This window comes from Pseudorca crassidens, chromosome 18 (assembly GCF_039906515.1).
Source record: "Pseudorca crassidens isolate mPseCra1 chromosome 18, mPseCra1.hap1, whole genome shotgun sequence".
NCBI classification, from domain to species: domain Eukaryota; kingdom Metazoa; phylum Chordata; class Mammalia; order Artiodactyla; family Delphinidae; genus Pseudorca; species Pseudorca crassidens.
Genome location: NC_090313.1, coordinates 77,318,175 through 77,342,705, shown reverse-complemented (window position 1 = coordinate 77,342,705; position 24,531 = coordinate 77,318,175). Strand labels below are relative to the sequence as shown.

Below are 24,531 nucleotides of genomic sequence, written 5' to 3'. Positions count from 1 at the left end.
TTGGTTCCCCTGAGCCTCAGTTTTCCAATGTCTAAGACGGGGTAACGGTGCCCACTGGGTTGTTATGAGAATTAAATGAGTGAATGTAAGTAACGTGCTTAGAGTAGTGCCCTGATACCTCGTCGAATTAACCAAAACTGTTTCTTTGGAGCTGGCATATAAAACCTATGCACAGGTGGTCAGAAAGTTGTGTTATATTAGCTACAAGACCACGCGCTGTGAAAGTCAGCATGGAGAGAGGAGAGAGTGGGAGTTTGGGAAGAAGAGAGGCCTCCGTCCACAAACCCTCCCTGCCCCTGACCTGCCACAAGGCTCTCCTCTTCCAGGGCGGCAGAGAGGATGACATGGGAGAACTCATGGAAAGTGCAGGACAGGTGACCCCCAGAAGCATGAGAGCTCCTTCGAACTAGCTGCCTGGCCGCTGAGCCAGTGATCCTTGGAAGATATGGACGGGAACTAGTGGATCCCAATAAACTGGTATCTACCAGTCACCTGCCATCCAAAGTGGAGATGCAAGAAATACTTAAAATGAGATTTTCTGCCTTGAAGATATCCGTTAACTTAGTGTGTGGGGGCGGGGAGGGGGGGCGGCGGCATGGAATTCTGCATTTGAGCAGAGGAAGCAGGGCTTTGCTAAATGCTGTTCTGGTAATAAATTCTTCTCGGCCCATCGGTCCTGGGCTCAACTGGTCCTTGTTTTTGCATTTTCGGGTAGGAAAATACCCAATGGGATAAATTTCACGTGAATAAAGTTTGCAGAAATACAACATGTAGTTTTGGAATAAGAATCCTTATTGTTTCATTTCTGTTGCGCTGGAATATTTGTACTATGCATGTGTGGACTCTGGGGTCCGTGTCCCGGGCCTTGGTATTTTGTAAGAGCTGCCCAGGTCACTCCCACAGAATGTGCCTGCGGGGTAGAGAATCCAGGCCCTAAAGAAGCCAGAGGATCTTCTTTTGCTTTCGCCCCCTGCTTGACACAGTGAACTTTGACATCTTTTTTCTCATCTGAACTAGGACATGCCTTCAGCTGATAAGCAGTCTGGGGTTGGAGATTTCCTCCTCACATGCCCCAGACTCCTGGGCTGGTTGGCCTGTGGATGGATAATCCCTCCCTCTGCAGGGGGGAAGCTCAGAGGGCAGGGCAGGGGGGTCTAGAAGCTCCTCGGCCCCAAGTCAAACACCTTGTACAGACTCCTCTTCAAACGTAAGCACGTACTAAAGGACGTTCAGAACCAAATGCAGATTTGGTTTTTACACCGCCCACTGCTCTGAACTATCATCTTGTCTTACCCACACTTCTCTCCTTCACTTAAGAGTCGGTCACACCTAACAGCTTCGGGCACTTCTCCCCATTTTAATTCCAGTACTGACATACACACACTAAAGAGGTGAACAACGTTCTTCAAAATTTACCTTTTGACTTTCCATGTCCTGCCTTTTGAGCATTTAACATGGCAAGTTTCTTCTGATTTTCTGAAATTTCCACTCCTGTATTTAGAAACAAATGTGATATGTATTCAAAACAAGTGAAAACATTTCAGAATAAAACCTGCACCGAACCCACATTAACCCTGAGGTCTGCTCCATAACCCGAAGCAAAGGGCCTTAATCCTTCAGGAAGTAAGTATAAGGGGTTGAAGAGAGCGGAGAAGGAGGACGATTATCACCAGGATGGCCACACCACCACTCTCCCTACCGGGACACGTGAAGAGTGACAACCCGCCTTCTAAGAGTGGGCTGGTGCCTTCAGCCTCAGTTTCCTCATCTGTGAAATGGGTCCAACAATAGGACCCACGGCACGCCTGTCCCTGTCGGTCTTGTAGGCAGGTTTAGGAATATCAGGACCTGCAGCTCCCTGGTCTTTTCCCCGCGGGGGGTGATCCGGGAGAGGCGGGGGAAGGGCCAAGACCCCAGGGCTCACCCATCGCCCGGTCCTCCTGCACCCGCCTGCGCTCGTCCCTGCAGGCCTGCAGCCACCGCGCCTTGTCCTCAGGCTTCTTGGCACAGAACAGGTGCGCCTCGTCACCCGTCCTGCTGACCAGCTTGAAGGCGTTTCTGATGCCGAGGGTGCGGGCACCGTCGCGGCCGTCCTCCAGGTCCACGAGTTCCACGGCGTCCATGTCTGTGCTGCCACGGTAGTAGAGCACGTCCCTCCGCAGCAGGTCTTTCTTGCAGGCCACCAGCTGGTGGTCAAACAGGAAGAACGTCCGCTGCTGGCTCTTGCCCTGCCGGGTGACCCTGGTCAGCTCCCCGGAGTGGATCAGCTCCGAGCTGCGCTCGAGGATGTCCTGGCCCTGGAGGGAAGGGTGGACACATGTCCTGAGGTGCCCCGACGCGAGGTCTTAGGGTACTGGGCATCGGGTGGAGCTGGGGGGGGGGAGGCCCTGGCATGAATCCCCACGGGCGGGCCAGTTACACGAGGCCCACGTGCAGGGCAAGGCCTCAAAGGCCGGTCAGACCTCGGCCGTCAGCCTCCTTGTGCAGGAAAACTCTTCTCTCTTTTCCTTATTCCATGGGAAAATGTGATTGAGCCCCTATGTTACCTGAGGGGTCTCCCTTATCAGAAAGATCTGGTGAAAAATTCTGGATGGGTGGGATCCAATCAGGATCCGAAATGGCAGCTGGCCTGGACCGACCCCCGAGAACAAGGAGACCCCCTGTGGCTAGGGGCTCAGTGCTGCAGACTCGGGGGGCTTCTAGGCAGCTCAGGGTCTTGGAAACAAGAGGCCAGATGGCAAGCTGCCAGCAAGAAATTGGTAAACTTCTGACAAGAAATTATCCCCTAAATGTCAGAGTCCAAGAACAGGAGGAGAAACACCCTTCTGTAATATTTAGGTCGGCTCTAGTCCAGTGTAACTTTGTGGTATCTGCTATGACACTGGCCTTTGACTGTAAGATTTTACCCTCCTCTAGTCCCGGTTATACACAATAGTTTTTGGAGGCAAAAGATCTCGACTCCGAAATAGCTTTTCTATTTACTTGCCTACAGCGATTCTGTGCCCTGGATTCTGGGCTCACAGGAGACTTAGATCCACGGACCCCAAGGTCCCATCTGAACTCCCAGAGTCCATGAGGGCCTTGAAAGAAGAGTATTTCTCTCCAGTGTTCACTGCTGTCACCTGCTTTAGTTAAAGACCTAACTTCTCCATCCAAACTTTCACAATCTTTGGGGAGAGTGAGCTCTGATCAATTGCTCTGATGCAGGATGGCTCTTCCTGTGTCTGAAAACCATCCGAACAACGTGGGCTACTGTCCTCGGTGATGGCCTCAGGGGCAGTGGTCCGTGGGTCCCATGCTGCTCCCTCACCTTTCTGTGCTTCAGTTTCCCCATCTGTTAAATGGGGTAATAACAGTTCCTACTTCATAGGACTATTGAGAGGGTTAAATGAGTTCATATATTTAAACGACTCAGACCAGCGCCAGGCACGTGTGAACACAGTACAAGCACTAGCTACTGTCACTGCTGTTCTAACAAATAAAAGCGTGTGTGTGTGTGTGTGCGCGCTAGGCCATCGCCACAGGCTGTGCATCAAGTGCTCCGTGGCACCGTCTCACGCGATCCTCACAACAGCCCTACGAGAGGTAACGTTTCCCTCCCCATCACACAGACGGATCATCAACTTCACCCAGATCACACAGGAGCCACACTCCCACCATGACAGAACCTGCACTCTAAGGTTCTCCAGCTGCTCTCACGGAGCCCACAGTCAAGCAGGAGAGACAGGGTGTCCGCAACAAACTGGTCACAGACGCTCTTCAGAGCACTCCCTGGAGGAGGTGGAGGGTAAAGCTTTGACTGCTTTAACAGTGTGCATCAAAATATCATGCCATTAAAGCCAAGAGCACAGGGCGCCAATCACGGGACACAAAGTGGGCCGTCGCCTTAGACGACCACAGGTCGGGGGTGTGTGGGTCGAGATGCGCGCTGAGCGGGGAGGGTTCCCAGGTGCCCCGCGCCCACGATGGACCGCAGGTGGGGGGTGGGCTCCCACGTACCTCCCAGCCCACGATGGACACCTGCCACCGTGCTATCTTGTCTATGCTTTCCAGCTTGCGTTTTCGCTCATTGATCAAACAGGCGACGTTCTTCATGGCCTCGTACGCTGCCTTTATGTTCCTGTAATCGCTGCAAAGTGAGGGGTTAATTTTAACCACGTAATGGGCACCTTGCAAATGAGGACCTACGAAATAATACATTCCATCTGTGACTGTACACTGACAGTCTAGACAAGATGGCCTTTAAACAACAGCCATTGTTCCCCTTCCCTTGTTCCTTCATGAATAGGCTACAGTTCGCAGAGGTTAAGGGAGCCGACCGAATGCCACCCAGAATTCTGTGGAATAAGAATGCTGTCGTTCGTTTCCCAGAAGCCACAGTGAAATGAAGCAAAGGTCACAAGAAATAAGTTTTAGTCACAGTGATGACAGATTATTTTCATTAATAAAGAAAAGACAGGCCTCTGTTATTGCTCTAACCCTCATAGAGCTAGTTCTGCCATATAAAGTACTTCAGTGATCCCCACCCATTCTCAAGAGGGGTGATTTGCTCTGAGTCAGGAAAGGAGGGGAGGACACAAGTGAGTTACGTAACTGCGGACACGACCTTTCCCTCATCCACGCAGCTTTACTCCTGGTGCTTTCTACCGGCCACAGTCAAATCAGACTCACATGTCTCCCCCAGCAGCTCCTCTAACCCTGGAGGCACCAGGAAAACTGAAGCTCCGATCTGCACACAGGCTGCCAGAGAGTGTGTCTGGGGCCGGAAACGTTTACATTCAAGTCTCGCTTCACGTTAACAATTCAGGGACACGTAAACCGGTCGCGCAGCTAACGAGCTAAGTCTTTTTTTTCCCCCCCACGCTTTCCTGTGTCTTCCAGGACACACAGAGCCTCTGGGTCTCAGGTGGACTGGATTGCAGTCCTCCTGCACAGCCAGGAAAAAAGCCTTGGGAGCAGACTCTGCTGTCTATGTACCAAACACCGTTCATCTGCACTTTTGAGAGGTCCCTGGGCATCCCCGCTACCCCATTCCCGGACAGATCAGACCCCACTGTCTTCAGACAGAAGCGGAGCAGAAAAGAAGAACAAAGTGACACACAGGGGCTGCCAAAATAATGGGAGCAAACACCCCCTCAGAAAGGGCTCCAGCAATGAAGAAAGTGTGCAAAATAATTGCACTTTTTTCCCACAAGTTTTTCTGTACAATTCCAGGAAAGAGGCAGAGTGTAATGGTTTTTAAAAATATTTTGTTTTGTTTTACTTCAGACAAGGAAATGGGCTTTTTGTCATTTCTTTTAAAATGATTTGTTTTGAAACAATCAGACTGTGTAGATGCCTCATAGTGAAAAATGCCCTTAAAGGAGAAAAGCTAAGTGTTGAAGGGTGATAAGCACACTCCTGGCATAGCTTCCCCGTCTTTCGAGATGTTCTGCTTCTTAATTTGCTTATTTATTTTCTCAGGTTCCTCATCACGATGACATTTTATTTTTTAAAAAATGTCTTCAAATTTGTGACTCGCTTGACTTTGCTATTTTCTTTCTGTCAAAGTTTTCTGATTTTTCCATCAGAAAAACAAAAGCATAACATAGCTCTTTCCTTTTATCTATTTCAATCAACTCCTTTCTCTTACTCCTTTCACCTTAATTCTTGAAACTAACATCATCATCTGGGTATGTTGTTTAGCGACCCAGCTCTTTCTTTCGACCTTCTGATCTAATTGCGAAAAGACCCCTGTCCCAGCCCCGTCTCTCCGCAGGAGTCCAGGCGCAGAGGACAGAAGAATGACTCGTCCCCCTCATCCTCCGGAGCAGGCGCTACCGTGGAGAATCCCACTGCTCTCGGGGCAACAGTTAGATGTTGAAACCCAGAGCCGTGCCGTGTGCTGCAGCGGATTCCCTCTGGGCACGGTTTCTCCCCGCTCCCTTTTCTCACTAGACCCCTTCAAGACTGTCCTTCCAAGGGCTGCAGGTGGAGTGAAAGCTTTGTGCCGTGACACGGATGTCACGGATGAGGTCTGGTTCTCATCGAAAACAAAAAGCTTTGTCCTAAAACCTTGCTGGACGACGGCTGTGTCCCCACTGGCCTGCCAGTTGTGGACTGCTGAGAACACAGCGAGGACCCCATGGCTGCCGGCGAAAGGGACCCTGCGGTGGAGACCCTTCCCCACATCTCAGAGAGGGGGCAGGCCTGCTCCAACACATAATGGGTGACAGCTCACGTACAATCACAGCACGATCAGACGTTGTTCTGTGCATGCGGGGAAGTGATGAGTTGCTACTCGGTAAGCAGAGGTCAGTATTTTTGGGTCCCTCAGAAGAATTCACAAAGTAAGCCCCAAAGGGAGATGGAGCACTCAGGTAACCATGACGAGAAGCCCTATGCTCAGAGCCAGAGGGAACAGGGTGGATGGGATCAGGAGACAGAACAAGCACCGAGCTGGACCAGAAAGGGCTCAGAGCCCAACAGGATCTCAGGAGGATGCGCCCCCCAGTGGAGCCCACACACTACGCTGCACCCTTGAGACTCCCTGCTCTGTTTCAGAGTTCAAATTTTTCTGTGTCCTCACCCCTCTGCGAAGGAACTTTTTGTTCCAGCATATAACACAGCCAGCCCTGCATACCTAGGGGTTCTGCATCCGTGATTCAGCCAACCGCAGATTGAAAATATTTGGGAAAAAGATTCCAGAAAGCTCCAAAGAGCAAACCTTGCCACAGGCCAGCAACTATTTACACAGCATTTACATTGTATTTATAACTATTCACATCGTATTAGACATCAGAAGCCATCTAGAGATGAGGTAAGCTATCTGGGAAGCTGCGCCCGGGTTATATGTGAACACTGCGCCGTTTTCTATAAGGGACTGGAGCATCCTCAGATTTTAGTGTCCAGGGGCCCTGAAGCCAATCTCCTCGGACACCGAGGGCTGACCGTACTGCTCTGAGGGTGAGCTGGCCGGAAATATCTCAAGGATAAATAAGAGGAAAGAAAGTATTTCTGAAACTGTATTCACACCAGTCTATTTTTTTAAATTGTTTTTATTCACTACTGAGTAGCTACAAGAGTATTTATAAAACACATGTCAATTATAATGACAGACAACACAATAAAAATCCCCCACCTGCTCATGACACAGTTTAAGAATTAATTCTTATTTTCTAGTATCTCTAGAAATGGCTATTCGGGAGGCTCTTCAATGGCCCCATTTCAGTAGTTAACAACCGTAAACTTTCTAAACGACCTGGAAACGTCTTCCCGACAGCTGACTGAGAGCACCAGGAGGGCACCGCAGCCCTCCCCGCCCCCCGCCCCCGCACCGTCACCGCTGCCCCGCGCCCCACTGCTCGCTGCCCCCCACCCCGCCCCCCGCTGCACGCCGCCCCCCCTCCGGCCCCCGCACCGTCCCCCCCGCCCCCCGCGTGCTGGCATCCAGGGGAAGCCCCTCCCCTGCACCCGCCCCCAAGGCCCCTGCGGAAGCTTCACGTGACCCTGCGTCCTCTTCGGTGCCTCACCTGTGCTCCTGAGTGGTGTACTTGAGCAGCTCGGCCAGCTGCAGCGGGTACTTGCAGATCTTCTGCACCGGCGTCAGCAGGAAGCCGTCAATGGCGATGTCGATCATCTGCTGCAGCAGGCGGCAGGCCTCGAAGAAGTGTCGGTAGCGGCCCTGCTTCATCAGGCCCGCCAGCTCGGCGCAGGCGCCCGGGTGGTTGTTGCAGTACTCGGAGTAGATGGCGAAGCCTTCTTGCTGGGAAGGGGGGGCACAGCTCTGTCAGGGCGGCTCTGGACCCTGACGAGGATGGACAACACCCAGCGCCTCCCCCCCACCCCCGGGGAGGTTCCTGGACAGGGGGCCCCGTGGGAAGGGGCCACGTCCAGACCCTGGGGGTGGAGGGAGAGGCTGCCGAGGACGCAGAGTCCTGGCCCACGCCAGGCCCCTTCCACAGACCCTGAAAGGGCGTGTCGGGCACACAGGCCGCCCTGGGGAGTGGCGCCCTCTGTGTCACCCCCTGTGTCGCCTGATCCAGGAGAAGAGGGAGGTGCTGTCCCTGCGCCTGGCTGCCGCCTGTCCTTTCTCCTCTCCCGGGCAGGTGGGCGCAAAGCCCCATCTCCTGGTCACAGGTCTCCTTCCCACCCTGTCACCTGCCATCCACGTAGGGGCCACCGCCTCCCCTCCCCCCCTCCTCCGCCCCTCCCCCCCTCCTCCAGGCTGCCCCACCCCCCGGGATTCCGAGGGGGCCCCACCCAGCTCCCTGAGGCTCCTCAGCCCCAAGGCCGCTGCCTTCACACAGGTCCACCTGCCCGCAGCTGCGGTGTCTTCGGCCTGGGTCCTACCCCAGTTTATACCCAGCTGTCCTCTGGCTCACCACCTCTCCAGCCAAACCCCTCTTTCTGCGTCCCTGATGCTGTCACCCTCGCCCAGGCCCACCTCCCTGTTACCCCAGAAGCAGTGACACCTCTGTCCCCAAGCTAGGCTCTCCTGTCCTCCACAGCAAGATCCGCGTGCCACCCTGCAGCCTCACCTTGGCTGACCTGGAAGCTTCTCTCCTACGACTTGTTCCCGTGAACCTCCTGCTCTGGCCAAACAGTTCTCCTACGAAGCCCCAAACAGGCCCAGAGCCACGGGCCCACCCCTGCAGCTGGAGACGGCCACCAGCAACAGCGCCTCCAGCCGTTTACAGACCGTCCACCCGAGGATCGGCCCCCATTCCACAGCCACTGTAGCGCTGCTGGGCCCAGAGGGGCGAGTGCTGCACTAGCCCGGTCGTTGGTGTTAGCACTACCGGTACTGCGCCCTGACCATTCTGGCTGGGGATGGAATCTTCTTCCTCCGAAATCTGTTGTATTAAAAAGTGACAGGCAGTCACCAGTGAGCGAGCTCAGGCCAGCATCAGGAGACTGTTCTGAGGCAGGTACAGGCTTGGGTCCCAGAGCCGCACGCCTCTGGCCTGAATCCACTTCTGCCAATTACTCATGTGTGACGCTGCGTCACTTACTCTCTGGGTGAAGCCTGGCTTCTGCATCTGGAACATGGGGAAAATAATCATACCTGCGGCACAGCAGTACAGGAGCTGGCATACAGCCCTGAACGCAGCGATTAACATATAATAGACACCTGGTAGGTATTACTAGAAACTACCCCAAATACAACCCCTAAGTCGAAACTGCATAAAATTGAAAAGATTTTGAAATAATGGACTCGGGGCACTCAGATAAAGACCAACCATGTACAGCAGTCCCCTTAGCCTCCGTCCTGCAGGAAATTAATCTAGCGAACAAAGGAAGAAATGAAACAAAGTGGAGCAAAACAAAAAGGACCCCTGCGCTTCAGCGAGAAACATTTCAAAATGAGTTAGCCGGACGCTATCAGTAAGTGGAGGGCGACGTACATGTTCAAGAAAGCAGGACCCTATTTCACTCAGGTGAGGTTCCTCTTGATTGTATTGTTTCTCAAGGTCTTTCAGAAACTTTCTTTGGAATTTGTAAATATCTTCAATATTTCCAAAAATGGTGGCGAGCTGTGCGACCGTGAACATCGCCGTGTGCTTGCGACACTGTCGAATGTAGCCCTACAAAATAGGAAAGCGATGCTTGGTTTCAAATATTAGAGCCCAAAAATTGGTACTGTCACACTTTTTCTAAACTCTTAAGATAACCATTCTCTCATTCCTAAGTGCATTTCACAGCCGAGAAGGCCTGTCCAATACAGATGCCATCGCTGGCTGAGCCGCTCAGGGAGCAACGCTCACTGTCACGGCCCAGAGCCAAGAACGGCTTAGCCGAGGGTTCCACCATCACCCAGTTTCTACAGGAAACAACACAGATCCGTAGATATCTAATCTGAGGCCTAATCGGAGCACCACTAATTCTCTACGCCCAATGCCCTGGTTGTACGCGGCTTGGGTAGGATACGGGGGTAGGAAGGAAGGGCCACAAAAGCGTGTAACAATTATCCCCAGGTGGGCACCGCGTAATTACACAGACTGAACTGACTATACGGTAAAACACAGACCACTGACTCTTGGGGATGAATTTTAACAGGCTATAGGCCAGCAGGTCTGGTTTACGTCTGGGCTTCCTCATCCGTAATGGGGGCGCGTGGGACCTGCCCGTGAGTGTCATGGGGTCGAGATAAGCCGGTGAAGGGCACGGTCGTGCTCAACAGGTATCAGCAGTGACTGTTTCCCTAAAATGCCACTTCAGAGGAACTCCCTCAACCGCAGGTTCACACGGAACAAGACGGCTGCCACAAATACGCCCAACGCCGGAGGGTCCTCATCTGGGGGTCAGTCCAACCACACAGCGGGGCGGGGGTGGGGGGAGCGCGGCCCGCACTTGGCCTGCCTCCTGCCGGACCCTCACAGCTGAACGGAAGGCGCAGACATCAGCACTCACGGCCAGGACGCCGGGGTGACCCGCGGGGCGCATGACGGTCTAGGGAAACGCTCTACAGAATCCACAGAATTGAAAATACCACAGGGGAGAGACCTGACTGCTGAGCGGGACCCCAGACCCCGTAGGACAGAGCCCGGGATGGCGCCAGACGCCCCCATCTGCATGACCCGGGGTCTCGCTGTGCGCCAGAGATGAGAGGCAGTGGTTGGTGGACGGTGACAGACCTTCGGTTCTTCGCAAAGTCAGCTGGGTCTCCCTTATAGGTGCCGCCTCCCCTGAATGTCACTCCCTCTGAACACCCGTGGCAGCTAAGTCCCGCAAGGAGGTCGCCGCATCTCACCCTGAAGACGGCCGGCTGCTCACGCTGCCCGGGGTGCACCAGCATCTGGTGAGCGAGCGGCCCGTACAGGGACCACAGGCGGGGGTGGCGACGGGGCTCCAGGAACACGCGTGCGCAGAGGGTCTGGCTGGGCGCGGAGCGGCCACACGGCACGGCACGCGGTGCCACGAGGCCCCCAAGCTCACCTCGCAGATGTCCCGGAGGTGCTTGATGTACACCCGCTCGGTGTCCATGATCTCCTGGATGACGTTGGTCCGCATCTGCTGCTTGCTCTCGGGGTGCTTGTGGCGGCCCCGGCCCGCGTCCTCCGCCGGCTCCTCGCCCGGGGTGCCGCTGGAGCCCTCCGCCAGCTCCTCCTGGTTGACCCGCAGCTGCGGTCACACGCAGGGCACAGGTCAGCGGGGCGGCACCCGGCCCGCCCCCGGTTTCCACTCCCCGGGGACGGTGAGGAGGGTAGCGGGGGGCGGGGCGCGCCGGGCACGCACGGGCCGAGCTGAGCATCGCAAACGCATTGGCGGCGCCAGACGCCCCGCTGACCCCGGTGGGAATTCTCCCTTCCCACACCCCAGCCTCTAGGAGGTCTGGTTCAAAGGATGACGAGGGGACAGTGGCTCTTGCCCCTGAGCCCCCAGAGGCAGGAAGACACTCACTCGGACGAAGCTGGCGGGGAACCAGGCCTCCCTGTCCGCGCTGCGGCCCCACCACCAGTCCTTGTGGGAGGCTTCCAGGACCTGGATGACGTCCCCGGCCTTGAAGCCCAGCTCCTGCTCGTCCATCGTCACGTGGTCCCACAGGGCCTCGGCGCAGACCACGCTGCCATCGCTGATCAGCTGGAATGCAGAGGCGGGCGCTCAGCGTGGAGCGCGGGAACCCTGAGCTCTCCCGGCCCCCGAGTGTTCAAGCCGATGGCGCTCAGCCGATGCTCAGCGTGTGATGTCACACGACAGGGATGGGGAGAAGTACCGGGCGGGCACCCCTCCTGTGCTCTTAGAGGAAGCCCCAGGTCCACTCATCTGGGCATCAGTCATCCAGCAAGTGTGACTATCTGGACGCTTCGCTCCGGAAAGGGCTTCTGAGCAGCCAAACTAGACGTCCTGGAGCCGAGCCGTCAAAGGTCAGCACACCCTTTCCTGCAAGACCCTCATGGCGTCACCCAGAACCTGCTCTCCGTTCCTTCCTCACAACCTTAGCAGACTCTGCATCTCACTGTGTCGTTTACTGCAATTAAAGAGAACACAGCATGACGTCTAGATGTTCAGCAGGTAATTTAAGCTCATCTGTAAGCGGCCTGTAGGGGCTGAGGGCCGTGCAACCACTCAGCTCCCGGGATGTCATGGGGACACCGTGGATCCTATAGCAACAACTAGTGATGCTGCCAGAGAAGTTACACTCCACGTGCTCTGTTCATGAGCTCCAAAGGCTAGAGGCGCCTTCTGGAAAGACTTCTGTAAAAAGGCCTAAAGATGCAGAGGGGCGGGGAGAAGCCCAGATCCGTGGTGAGAAACACGTGGTTAAGTTCAGCTCTGCCGTCTGCTAGCAAGTCGTTCAGCCTTAGTCTCAGAGTGTTTGCTAAAATGTGGACGGTAACTAACGTTCCCCTCCTAGATTTATTATAACAAATGTAGGGAAGGTATATCCTGAACTGAGAAGCTCTCTCCACGCATAAGGATGGCTGCTCTGACCGGGAGGGATGTCTTCAGTTAGTTACCTGCAACACTTAATCACATAAATCAACCTTGAAAATGCAAGAAAACCATACTGGCTTTCTAACCAGAATTCTAGGTTTTAGCATATGTTCACTAAGAAATAATCAGAGAGCAAAGTATGAGTGGGTTCCAGGCCCTGAAAACCGGGCCTCCTGCACTGGCTGCTGCCGTGTGGAATTAAGCCCAGTACCTCGTTGATGGCCAGCTGCTCCCCGCCCGGCTGCAGGTACCGGGGGTTGGCCCGACAGAGGTCTTCATAGCTGTAGTCCTCCTCGCTGCCATTGTCATCCGCTAGGGCAGATGACTCCGCACCGCCATCAGAAGAAACTGAGTGAGAGAGAGAGAGAGAGAGAGACGGTGCAGTTTAAAGGACACAGCTAATGTCAAAAATATAACCACAAAACCTATGACCTCTGAGAACGTGCTCTCAGGGGAAAGTAATCATTTGTATCTAACCCAGAATAAGACCATTAGAAAATGTCTACTGATCTAGTAATCCACAGGTAGCAGCTGAGGCTAAGCAGAGCCGGGGTTGAGTGCCCTGTCGGTGAGAAAGGGGACACTTCAGAGACTACCGCCAACGGCGACGCACAGGGCTATTTCGCGAGTCAGGATACTGAGTGAACGATGTGTGACTTAGTTGGAAATCTGTGCTCCACAGTGGATATACAAGATACAGATAATGTTTCTAACTCATGTGTCCATAAGCTTGAGGAGGAAACGAAAGTGGAAAATATTGATACAATCCTTCTTTTAAAGAGTGCCCTGCTTCCGTCGTTTCCCCGCAAGGCACAGCGAGGTGCTGCTAAGATCAGAAGGTGCTGACGGTTCCGTGAGTGAAGCCGTGCACCATGCTTCCCAGCTGTCACAGAGCGAAGGGCCTGGACCCACAGTGTCAGAACGAGCAGTTACCTGGCACCTTTACCAGAATGAGACAGCCCTTGTGAGGATGGGTGTGGCATTCTGGACGCACCACCTGGCACTCAGATCTCCTGCTGGGACAGCAGGCCCCTCACCAAGGCTCGTCTGTCATTGAACGTCCGCTGTGAGGCGGCCAAGGCCCCACGGCACAGGCACCTGGCTCTCGCCTGAGGACGCAGTGTGGCTGGCCTTGGGCACGAGAACATCTGACAAAGGGTGGGACCGGAAGGCAAGCCTAAGGGTTAGAGCACGCACCGGGGCTGCTCTCGCAGGGCCTGAGCAAGGGAGTGGCAGGTGTGAACAGAGGCCCCCTGGTTCCGCAGAAAGACACCAGGCGTTCGAGTGACGGAGGCCCAGGCTGACCTGTAGCCCCGCCCCTTGCGGGCGGGGACCGGAACCAGGCAACTCAGCCTCTCCCAGCTCCACACGCTTCCGCTGTAAACGGTAGTTTCTTTCTTTTTGGAGAATCAGGTGGGATGATGTGTGTCACGTTCCCAGCATCCTTGGTCCGTGGCTGGGACTCGCTCAAAGGAGCCACCATGGTGATGGCAGCGAGCGCGGTCGTGGCTGGGCTGAAGGAGCGCGCCTTGGCCTCAGCACGCGGCGGGCGGGCCGGATGCTGGGCCCAGGAGACCCCGGGTTAGGCGGGCCAGCTGGATCAGGAGGGCTCACCGTGCCGCAACACGGAACCAGCCGCCGGAAGCGCAGTGCGAGGACCCGCACGTGCAGCTGATGTGGCAGCAACAAAGAGGGGGAAATCAACGATGATTTGGAAACTCCCGAATTACTGGGAGAACTTTCCAGAAAGGGAGTCTGGGGAGGAGCCGGTGGGGCAGGAGGGTGAAGGCCGAGCTGGATGCTAGTGGGATAGCTCCGTGCGCCCTGCTTCCTTCAAGGACCTGAGAGTCGGGATTTCTAGTAACTTTACCCTCGGGGGACGGGTCTACTTTCTAAACTGAGGAATCTGTTTTTAAAAATGAGATATTTTCTTTCATTTTAAATTTGTGTTTCATTTTATTTTTTAAAGTGAGATATTTCCTAGTCTTTATTTTGTACTGAGTCTTCAACATCTGATGTGCATCTTACATTCCCCATCCCCTCTGGACGAGCCACGTTCGGGTGCCCTGCAGACACCTGTCCGTCCCAGGACCGGGCTCCCAGCTCTGCACACCAGGCCCCCAGGGCTCTCCTCCTGCCCTCACTCCGGCCCTGCCACTCGCTCGATGCACACCTCCCATGGGTGTGTGTGTGTGTGTGTGTGTGTGTGTGTGTGTGTGTGTGTGTGTCCGTGTCCATCCTCAGGCCCCGTGCGGCCACTCCTGCCCTGCGCTGTGGTCACAGCGCTCTCAGGCAGAGGACACGAGGTCACCTGACTCTTGCTGGGTTGCGTCTGGGGGGTGGGGAGAAAGCCCAGAGGAAGCAAACGCACTTGCGGTAAAGGCACGAGCCTTTCTCATCAGGCTAGCAGGGAGGTAACGGTAAGGCTGCAACCCTCCTCTAATCGGGGCAGCTGACCCAGCACTGCGCCCACTAGCACGGTGAGTAACAGCGGGCCTGGTCTGTCGGGGCCCAGAGCACCGAAGGCCACGATGAGCCCCGAGCATCCCTCCTCCCGTCTCAGCGGGACTGCTGCGCCAGGAAAGTCAAACACCTGGGCCCCTCCCCACAGTGGAGTCAGAAACCACGCTGTCCCTAGAGACCCTCCGAACTGCGTTTCCCAGGAGAATTCTTTACCACCTCGTCTGGAGTTGCTACGAAAATCAGTAAAGGGGAAAAAAGCCAGGTGATAACGTGCAAACCCAGAGTTCACAGGAGTTTAATGAAAAAAGGATTCTGTCAAAAAAAGGCTGAACCTTTACGGGAGGCAGAGGGTAGAGTTATCTGGAAACAGACGTGAACCTCACATGCTGGACGGGTGACCGCATCACAAACGCCTGGAAAAGAGCTCTGGCTGAGGGGCCTCACGAGAGCGTTTGGGTCCCTCGGGTCAGCGTGTCCTGAGCCACGGAAACGAGGTGGTCCCTGTGCTGTCAGCCCGTTCGGTGGGGTAGGTCGGGGGGCCTGGGCGGGAGAGACGCCGTGTGTCCGGGGACCAGCAAAGGAATCGGAGCAAAAGCACCTGGCAAATGTCCTAGCTTGACCAACTTTCCAGCCAAATGAGCTGGAGCCAGCCTCTGGGCCTCTTCTACCCCACGTGCTCATCTGTACAATGGGCACAAGTCCACACGTCCCATCTGTTCAGAGGTCACTCTTCTGCCTCACGTCCCACCTCTGACGCGTCTGCAAATCCGGACCCTCCGCTCAGCACGTGTCCAGAACCTGCCGCTCCCCATGGCTCCCCACAGCTCCCCACGGAGCTGTGGTGGCCTCGGCCACCTCAAGCTGGGTCACTGCAGAAGCCCCTCTGCACCCCCGCCCCGCCCCCTCCACGAGTCTCACCAAAGCGGCCAGAGTGATGGTGCTAAACGCCCCAGACATCGGACCACTCAGGCCCCTGCCCCAAGCCACCCACGGGGGACAAAGCCCAGGTCCTTGAAGACCCCCCCAAAACACACACCGTATCTCCCCCCCACATACATTCAGCTCTGACCCTGACGGCTGCCCGCTTCCTGAACCTGGCTCCCCTCCTCAGGGCCTGCTGTCCCCTCCCCCAAGGGCTTCCCCGACATCCCACCGAAAACCGCCCAGTCTTCTCTCCCAGTTTATTTTCCCCACAGCATTTATCACCACCTAAGATACTTTGCTTGTCATCTGTCTCCCCCACTAAAAGGTAAGCTCCCTAAAGCCTGCTTTGTTCTCCACTGTACTCCTGGTACCTGGACCACTGCCTGGCACACAGGTGCTTGGTTAATACTTGCTGGAGGCCTGACGGACGGATGGAAACACAGCACACGGGCAAGAGCGGGGCGGGGCTTCGGGGCCAGACAGACTGCTTTCAAACAATGGTGCAGCACGATGGGTTTTGTTTAAGTGGGGGTCCTTCGTCACCCCTTTCTGTTTTTTCACCTGCAAACGTGGATGATAATACCCTTCTCAACGGGTCATTTGTCAGTTCTCAACCAATAATTGTTATTCTTAGTTTGCTGGGAACCTCAAGTGAAATGACATACACAAGAGCACCCTGTCAACTGAAAGGCAACGCAAAGTGCAAGGCCAGCTCAGCGGGCGTCTGCAGTGTGCCAGGTGCGGCTGAGGGCGGATGCCATCAGCTTTCCCACCTTACAGATGAGTAACTGAGGCCCCAACACCACACGGCTGGGGCAGCAGCAGGGCCCCAAGCCCAGGGCGTCTGCATCCCGCCCACTGGGGGCCGGCCCTCCCAGGGCTGCCTTTGCTATCAGTGTCAGAAATCACGCAGTGCCCACATCCTAGCACTTCCGCGTCGCTCAGGGTCCTCTGCTCGCCGTTTCCTGCCCCCACTCCCAGCGCATCTGACTGACCTCATCCTCTCCCGTTCAGGGCGTCAACTGCTTTCATGGTCTTGAAGTCCCTTCTAAGCTGATGTCTCCCTGTGTTTCTGTCCCATGATGTACAGGCATTTTATGGAGTTGGATTTTTCCAGCGCCTGCACGGGGGGGATTAGGTGGTACATTTCGAGGCTCTATCTGCAAGGGGCGCGGTCCCGTCACGCCCACACTTGCCGCCTTTACACGTGTGTTTCCCTTCTGAGGCCGGAACTCGCTTGAGAGAAGAGACGGGGCCTATTTTTGTACCCCCAGCGCCCAGTGTCATGCCTGGCATGTAGAAGGCGCACAGTTAAGTGGACTGCAAATCGCTGATGAAGTTTACCTCTTCATCTGGGGGCACGAGGGCGGGGGGGCAAGGTACTCACCTGGTCTCCCTCTTTCCAGCCTCCATCCCGCCCCGGGCCACCCCCATGCTGCCCCAAGGCCAACTTCGGAAAACATGGTTCCACCGTGCGTGCAAGAAACCACACAGCAGGGATCTGCTGCGTCATCACAAATTCTTCCGCAGGATGCCATCTACCCCGGCCCCACCAGTTAAACAGTCCCCTGTCCCACCCAGAGCCCACCCCGCTGGGCAGACCTCCTCCCCGCGGCTGCCCTCCCCCACCCCACCCAGCAGCGCCCGGCTCGACAGCATCTCCTCACCAAGGAGCGTGTGTGTCACATAAAACCTTCCACTGCAGACGAAGGTTCACACGGTGCCTTTCTCGGAGATTAAGTTTCATTCTTTCTTTTTTCTTTTTTAGCGGTGACTTTTTATTTAGGGGTGTTTTGCATGATGTAGATTCATGTAGGTTCAGCAGCGTTAAGTACATTCACATCGTTGTGCAACCACGTCCAGAACTTTTCCACCTTGCGAAGCTGAAACTCTGTTCCCATTAGAGACGAATCCTTTCTCCTCTCCCCCAGCCCCGTTCCTCGGCAACTAGCTTTCTGCCTTCTGGTCCTGTGATCTGAACGCTTTACCCGTCATGTGAGTGGAATCACACGGCATTTGCCCTCCTGTGGCTGGCTTATTCCATTGAGCACAGTGTCCTCGAAGTTCATCCATGGAGTTACCTGTATCCAATTTCCTTCCTTTTTAAGGTGGGATAACATGCCACTGCACCTAATACCATCCGTCTGTCCAGGTGCATTTGGGTGGCTTCTGCCTCTTGAACGTGGCCATGCAAATACCTCCTCGAGATCCTGCTGGAAATTCTTCTGGATGTGTATCCAGAGGTGGGATGGCTGGTCGTGGAGAAATTCGATTTCAGCTTTTCTGAGGAACCTCCACACCTTTCTCCACGGTGGCCGCACTATTCTACACTCTCACCAATGGCACGTGGGGTTCCAGCGTCTCCAGACCCTTCCCAGCTGTACTACTTCTTCTGTTGAATAAGTAGGTGTGGAAAAGCCATGTTTGAAAAGCATCTTGTAAACGTTGAGCAAAGTCTGTTGCAAATTGAAATGAAAACCTTGAACTCCTAGACAGAGGATCCCGAGAGCAGACGTGTTGCTCGTCCACCACGGCTGTCAAAGCCGCCACCACGCCCGGCGGGAACATCCTTCTGGTCCAAAGGCTCTGCGTGCTGATGACAGCACCCACCTCTGCAGGGACAGTTCTGGGACCACAGAGTAAATGTGCGTAAACACTCTACGTTTCTGCAACATGAATTTATCCCGCGCTTGTCTCATCTTCATGGTCAACGTCCCCTGTAAAGGGGATGTCGTCCCGGGTCTCGAGGGGATGCACTGGCTGGACCACTGCCCCCTTCACCCGCCGGTCCCTTCACACAGTCGTACCTTCAGATTCAGCCCCTGAATCCTCGTTTCCCCCAAATCTCTACACACTTCCTGAATGAACCGATCTGAGGAAACCCCGTCCACATTTCCAGCCCTGGCCTGACGCCTTCAGAAACATTCAGGAGAGAACCCTGTAGCCAGAGGACGTGCCGTTGTACAGTCAGGACGGCTGCAGGCAGTGGAGACGATGGGAGTCTTTTTTTTTTTTTTTCAATTTGATTTTTTTTTTTGGCCACGCTGCGAGGCTTGCAGGATATTTTTTTAAAATAAATTTATTTATTTATTTTATTTTTGGCTGCGTTGGGTCTTCGTTGATGCGCACGAGCTTTCTCTAGTTGCGGCGAGCAGGGGCTACTCTTCATTACAGTGTGCGGGCTTCTCATTGTAGTGGCTTCTCTTGTTGTGGAGCACGGGCTCTAGGCGCGCGGGCTTCAGTTGTTGTGGCGCGCGGGCTCAGTCGTTGTGGCTCGCGGGCTCTAGAGCGCAGGTTCAGTAGTTGTGGCGCACGGGCTTAGTTGCTCCGTGGCATGTGGGATCTTCCCAGACTAGGGCTCAAAACCATGTCCTCTGCATTGGCAGGCGGATTCTTAACCACAGCGCCACCAGCGAAGTCTGACAACGGGAGTCTTATAAAAAAGGCCAACGATGAACAGTGTCCACACTCCTTGGGGAGGGTGACATTCCTCTGTCTGAACCTGGATTTCACGTCTGTGAGGGGACAAAACCTGACAACTGATCCTCAAGGTGAGTTTTTAGGACAGGACACATCACACATCAGCAACAACGGAAAACTTTATCCTATAACACACGCCGGAGGTTAAGGCCTTCTTACAGGATCCTGAGTCCCACTTGCGGCAAACAGGTCCCCAGCCCGTGTCCCGGCAGGAATTTTTCTCAGGACACACATCAGATCTCTCCTGTTTGGCTTAATTTTGCACGTTTAAGGACTTTTGATCAGAGGGATGGAATTTCAAAAGCACAAGACCTTGCTGGGACCCCAGCCAGGCCCCTCTTTGCAGCTGGGGAAAACTGTCCCCTTACCTGTCACACGGGGTCGGGGAGGGCAAGGGACAGATCAGGGGAAGGTAAGAGCTAACATGGCAGGTGTCATAACTGGGCACCTGCCGTGCAGGCCACATGGGTGTGGACACCTGACCGGCACAACATTCTCCAGGGGTGTTCCACTAAACAAGGGTCACTTCAGGGAAGTTCCCGTACTTAGAATAATCCGTTAAAAATACGGACGTTAGGAAACCTGCTGATCACTCAGGCTTCCTCAGGTTGGAGATAAACCGTTCTCACGGGCCATCCTAAGAGCAGAAATGGCAAAACCAGGCGGGCGGGTGGGCGGTCTGCGCTCAGAGCCTAGGACGGCCTTCACGGGGAGCTGCTGCAGCCGTGTCTGGACCACTGGCCAGGTCCCTGCACCCGGCGCGGCTCCCGGGCCCCAAGATGCAACAGGGGGCATGAACCCGGCCACAGGGGGCCTTGGATGTCGGAACACACCCCCGCCCCCAGGGCCACTCCTCTAGGGTGGATGGCGTCCCATCACAGGGGTTTGCTGAGAGCCTCTTTCCAAAGCTCCCCAAGCGATTCTGACGCCTGGCTACATTTGGAAACCACAGGCGCTCAGGCTAAGCTTCCTTAACCCCACGTGCAGGGGTCTGCCCTGGGATGTGCGCTGTGTGGACCGTCTACACAGCGACATAGGCTGGAGAACACTGGATGCTGACTCGTTGCTTGAACACCTCCGCTGTAGCCACTTTGTTAGCGTTCCCTGCGCTCTACAAAAAGGACGCGATCCTTTGGTCCACACTGACCTGCCCACCTGGAGCGATGTCCCCACCCAAAGAGCCCATCAAATGCCCCCTTCTCCTTCGGGGCGGCCAAGCTCTCACGCACCGGTGATGGGTTATGATTTTCCACTCTCCTGCCTACGCTCCCTGCCCCTGCGCAGTAACGGTGTCGGGTTTTAAAACGTTCACCATATTTACACTGTCATCATATTTTAGCCGTTTCACTACAATATCCTCCTTAGCTGTGTGTGCATCTCTCCTCACATCTGCCCCACTCCTGCCCCATCTGACTTCCTCAGGGGCAAGACCATGCTTATTAGTCAGTGTCAGGTCACCGAATTAAAGCACGAAATTCTTCCTGTCTAGAATTTAATGTTGCTTCTAGGAAAGTCCCTATTAGCCTAATTTAGACTTTCAAACCCCTTTCCATACACAGTATTTTTGAATCTTTTAAACATGTTGACATTAAGAAGGTCAAAAAGGTACTAAAAATGGACGCGCTACCCTTCACTGATAACCTTTTATAATGTCCACGGGTCTTCTGGAAATAGCCCTCCCAGCAGAGAACTTTACATCTGGACTCAACTTAGGGCCTCGGCCACCTTCTGATGCCCGAGCAGTGATGGGAGTCATGTCACGGTGGAACTTAATTTACACCAAACCTCCAAGGTGCACTGTTTCTACAAGGAGTTTAAAAAGGTTTGTTTTAAACCACTAAAAGTGAAAAGTTTTCCCTCTTCTCAATGTAAAGGCAAATCCTGCCCTAGAGGTGTATCCCATATGCTCTCTATCACCTGCGGAAGGGGCACTCCGAGCCCTGAGACAGGCAGGTTGGGGTTTGGGCCGGGAGCCCTGGGCAGGCACTGCCCCCAGGGTCTCTGTGCTCCTGGGGATGCAGCAGCTGGACAGTCCTCAGCCGCCAACCCAGCCCTGGGGTTAGGCTCTGGGCTCCTCTGCGTCCTGCCACAAGCCTGGGCTGGCCCCTTGCAGTCTGTTTTCTCCTCTCTTCTTGGGTGTGGCTCTGACCGTGGCTGCCCGTCCATCGCAGCCTCGCCCCCTCCTCCACTCGGCCGCCCCCTGGCAGCTCAAGGCTGCTCACCACACCCCTCCCAGCTCCTGGCAGCTGCCTTGCAGGCTGGCTGAACAAATCCTGAGGAGGAACCCTTCCAGTCTCACTGCATCCCCAGAATGAGCTCACAGTGTGTACCAGGCACTGTGCTAAGAGCTTAAATAAATCATCTCATCCAAGCCATGTACGCCTCCTGGAATTACTACTGTCTGTTTAAACAGGAGGAAATTGTGGCTCAAAGAGGTTAAGGAACCGCTCCCTGGAGGTGGGGCTGGAATTCAACCCCAGATCTGTCTGGCTCCCAAGCCATCCTGCCATGCACCTGCCTGGCCCTGGGCTCTCTGAGCCGCAGTGACTGGACAGCTCCCGCCCCCAGTCCCTGCAGGACATCCCTCCCGGGAGCCGCCGAGCTGTCCCGTAGGCCCCCTGGCCAATCAGGGATCTCAAAGAAAACAGAGCCCCCCATTCAGCAAGCTCTCCGCTTTATTTTAAGCTGGAATGTCACATAAGGATGATTAAACATTGCGTTTGCATCACACACACATACATGCTTCGTAGAGCGAGTACATGAAAGACGGTCCCGGGAACACACGGAACCAGTGGGAAAGGGAAGATTCGGGCCGAGCTGCCTCCTCCTTTCTCTTTACAGCCAGGCTCATCAAAGGCCGGCAGGGCTGGAGTGCGGGAGCCGGAGGGCACACGGGGAGGGGGGTGCGGACCCCACGCAGGAGGCCTGACCAGCTGCGCATCCCAGCGACGGGAGAGCATCCGGCTCAGCGTGGAGGCTGCGTCCAGCCTCCCTCGGCCTCCGCACCCTGGGAATGAGGATTGGGACCCGTGCCCGCCCCGGGAGCAGAGGAATGCGGGGGGCGGGCTCCATCAGGCTGGCTGCCCTGGAATAAACACAGGCGCGCACACACCCCTCCCCCGCCCAGGGTGAGGCCGGGCGGCCAGCACTCCTCCACGCCGGACAGTGGGACCACCGGCCACTCAAGTGACAAGCACAGCCCCTTGGCAGGCAGGCCTGTGCTCTGAACGCAGGAATATCTGGGCTACTTCTTTTCTTTTTCTAAATGTTTGTTAGTGAAGAGGCCAGAAGCAGGAGCCCTGATCACAGCCCTGTCTGCTGTCGGCCTGCACAGAAAGCCAACAAAACAAGGAGGAAGCCCAAAATACACACTGCATTGCAAGGCCCAGGGCTGACTTCAGACTCACCTGTGACTCCCACTCATTTCAGCCTGAGCTATGATGTAAGGCAAAAACAGCCACAAGACTTCTTTTTTTTTAAAGCATCCTACTGCACCCATGTGTAGCAGTCAGCCAGAATTCTTTCTGTGGAGCATTTTTTCTCACTCCCCTTAAAGAATACACGGGTTCCAATTGATAACTTCCTAGTATCAGAGAACCATGTTTCCTTCACACTTAAATAGGAATTAGTCTAGCTGACAACACTCACAAAAACACTGACAAGCAAGGTGGGATAAAGCACCACACAGGAACTGAGTCTTGGGCAGTAACACTTTCGCAAACAGTCGACAGTATTTCTCAAAAACCAATTCATACCCTTAAACCTCACACACCCCAAATTAGCAAGGAACACTGTTACGGACCCCAACAATAATCTCCTGTATAAAGAAATTTCATGTAACAGAAGCAAAAACTAGCGCAACAAAACCCAGACCCGTAACTCGTAACGGACAGCCCACGTTTGGTTCTTAACGGCTGTGCTGTAACCCACACCAGCTTCTCTGATTCACTGTGCCCATGCCTAGAACTGCCCTTAGGACCCCGGGCGGGACAAGTGAGCTTTCTCTCTCTCTCTCTTTCACACACACACACACACACACACACACACACACACACCCGACAAGAAGCAGCAGAGAGAGCCCTGCAACTTGCAAGGACACAGGGGGAACCGGCAACATGGCCAGGCACAGGAGTCCATTCTCTGCACACGTACCCAGGTGAAGGCTTTCCAGACTCCAGAATCTTGCAATTTCCCCTCTAGCCACCATCCTTCTGTTTGGAAAAGAGCCACGTTCAGAGCGGGGCTGGGGGGTGACTGTGCATCACGGAGACTCGCACAGGCTCTGGCTGAGGAGACGACAGAATCGCTTATTCACTGCTGACGCCTGTGCCTGCCGGCCAGAGCCTCACTGCTCACAGCGCCCGCCCACGGGCGGCTGAGGTTACAGCCTCAGACTGGACGGCGGGGAGGAAAGCCTAAACGCAGGCCAGACGGCCACCCAGGAAACCAGGCACCACATCTGCCTACCAGGGGCCCCGGAGAGCCTCCGATGACGGTGGGAGAAAGGCTGCTCTTCATTACAATCCCAAAGCCCGAGGCAGACCCGAAGAGAGCTTTCAAGATGTAAGCTATTACGTACAGGATGGACAAACCACCAGCTCCTACAGTGAACTGTATTCACTACCCTGTGATAAAGCATCATAGAAAAGAATACTTTAAAAGAATGTATGTATATGTATAACTGAATCACTTTGCTGTACAGCAGAAACTGACACAACACTGTCAATCAACTGTACTTCAATTAAAAAAATAAAGGGGCGGGCTCAGAAAAAAAAAAGAAGGAACCCATTTCATGAGGGAAGAAGCAGAGAGGTTGCTAGGTTCAAACCTGGAGTTGGGATTTCATGCTAAGGCATGACAAAAATTTCAGTTGTGATATTACACTGTTAACTGCAAATCTGTGAACTCATTTTAAAAGTGGGATTTGTTTAAAAACATATATGTAAATATGTGTGTATGTGACAAGGATATGCATATCTTTTACTATATAAAGTATCTGTTCTCTATAATGAAGAGAATTGTCTTTTCTTTTTAAAGAGGCTCTCTCTAGCTGACACGGGTTATTTATTTCCTGTATACTTTTTTCCCAGTTATCTACAACAAGCAAGTCATATTGTGAAAGGACACCTATTAACAAACAGCTTCCTTCAATTTCCTCACAACACTGAAGATGCTGACTTTTTAAGTTAATGAGCAAGGAGATGGTATACACACAGTAGGGATCACATGGTTGTCCCCCAGTAAATG

The 24,531-nt window shown here is 54.4% G+C and overlaps 1 protein-coding gene across 5 annotated transcripts in view; it reads right to left on the bottom strand.

Moving 5' to 3' along the window:
* The window catches only part of SPATA13 (spermatogenesis associated 13), a 207,499-nt gene that overhangs the window by 4,475 nt on the left and 178,493 nt on the right, over nt 1-24,531 (bottom strand). For 4 of the 5 annotated variants that reach the window (XM_067713722.1, XM_067713724.1, XM_067713725.1 and 1 more), the window contains exons 5-12: nt 12,629-12,765; nt 11,383-11,562; nt 10,918-11,103; nt 9,387-9,566; nt 7,512-7,744; nt 4,000-4,129; nt 1,925-2,297; nt 1,417-1,491 (exon numbers count right to left, since the gene is read on the bottom strand). In XM_067713722.1, coding sequence (XP_067569823.1) covers nt 1,417-1,491; nt 1,925-2,297; nt 4,000-4,129; nt 7,512-7,744; nt 9,387-9,566; nt 10,918-11,103; nt 11,383-11,562; nt 12,629-12,765 — 1,494 coding nt within the window. Of the gene's footprint in view, nt 1-1,416; nt 1,492-1,924; nt 2,298-3,999; nt 4,130-7,511; nt 7,745-9,386; nt 9,567-10,917; nt 11,104-11,382; nt 11,563-12,628; nt 12,766-23,436; nt 23,649-24,531 lie in introns of those variants that run through there. The other variant, XM_067713726.1, reaches the window with a different exon arrangement.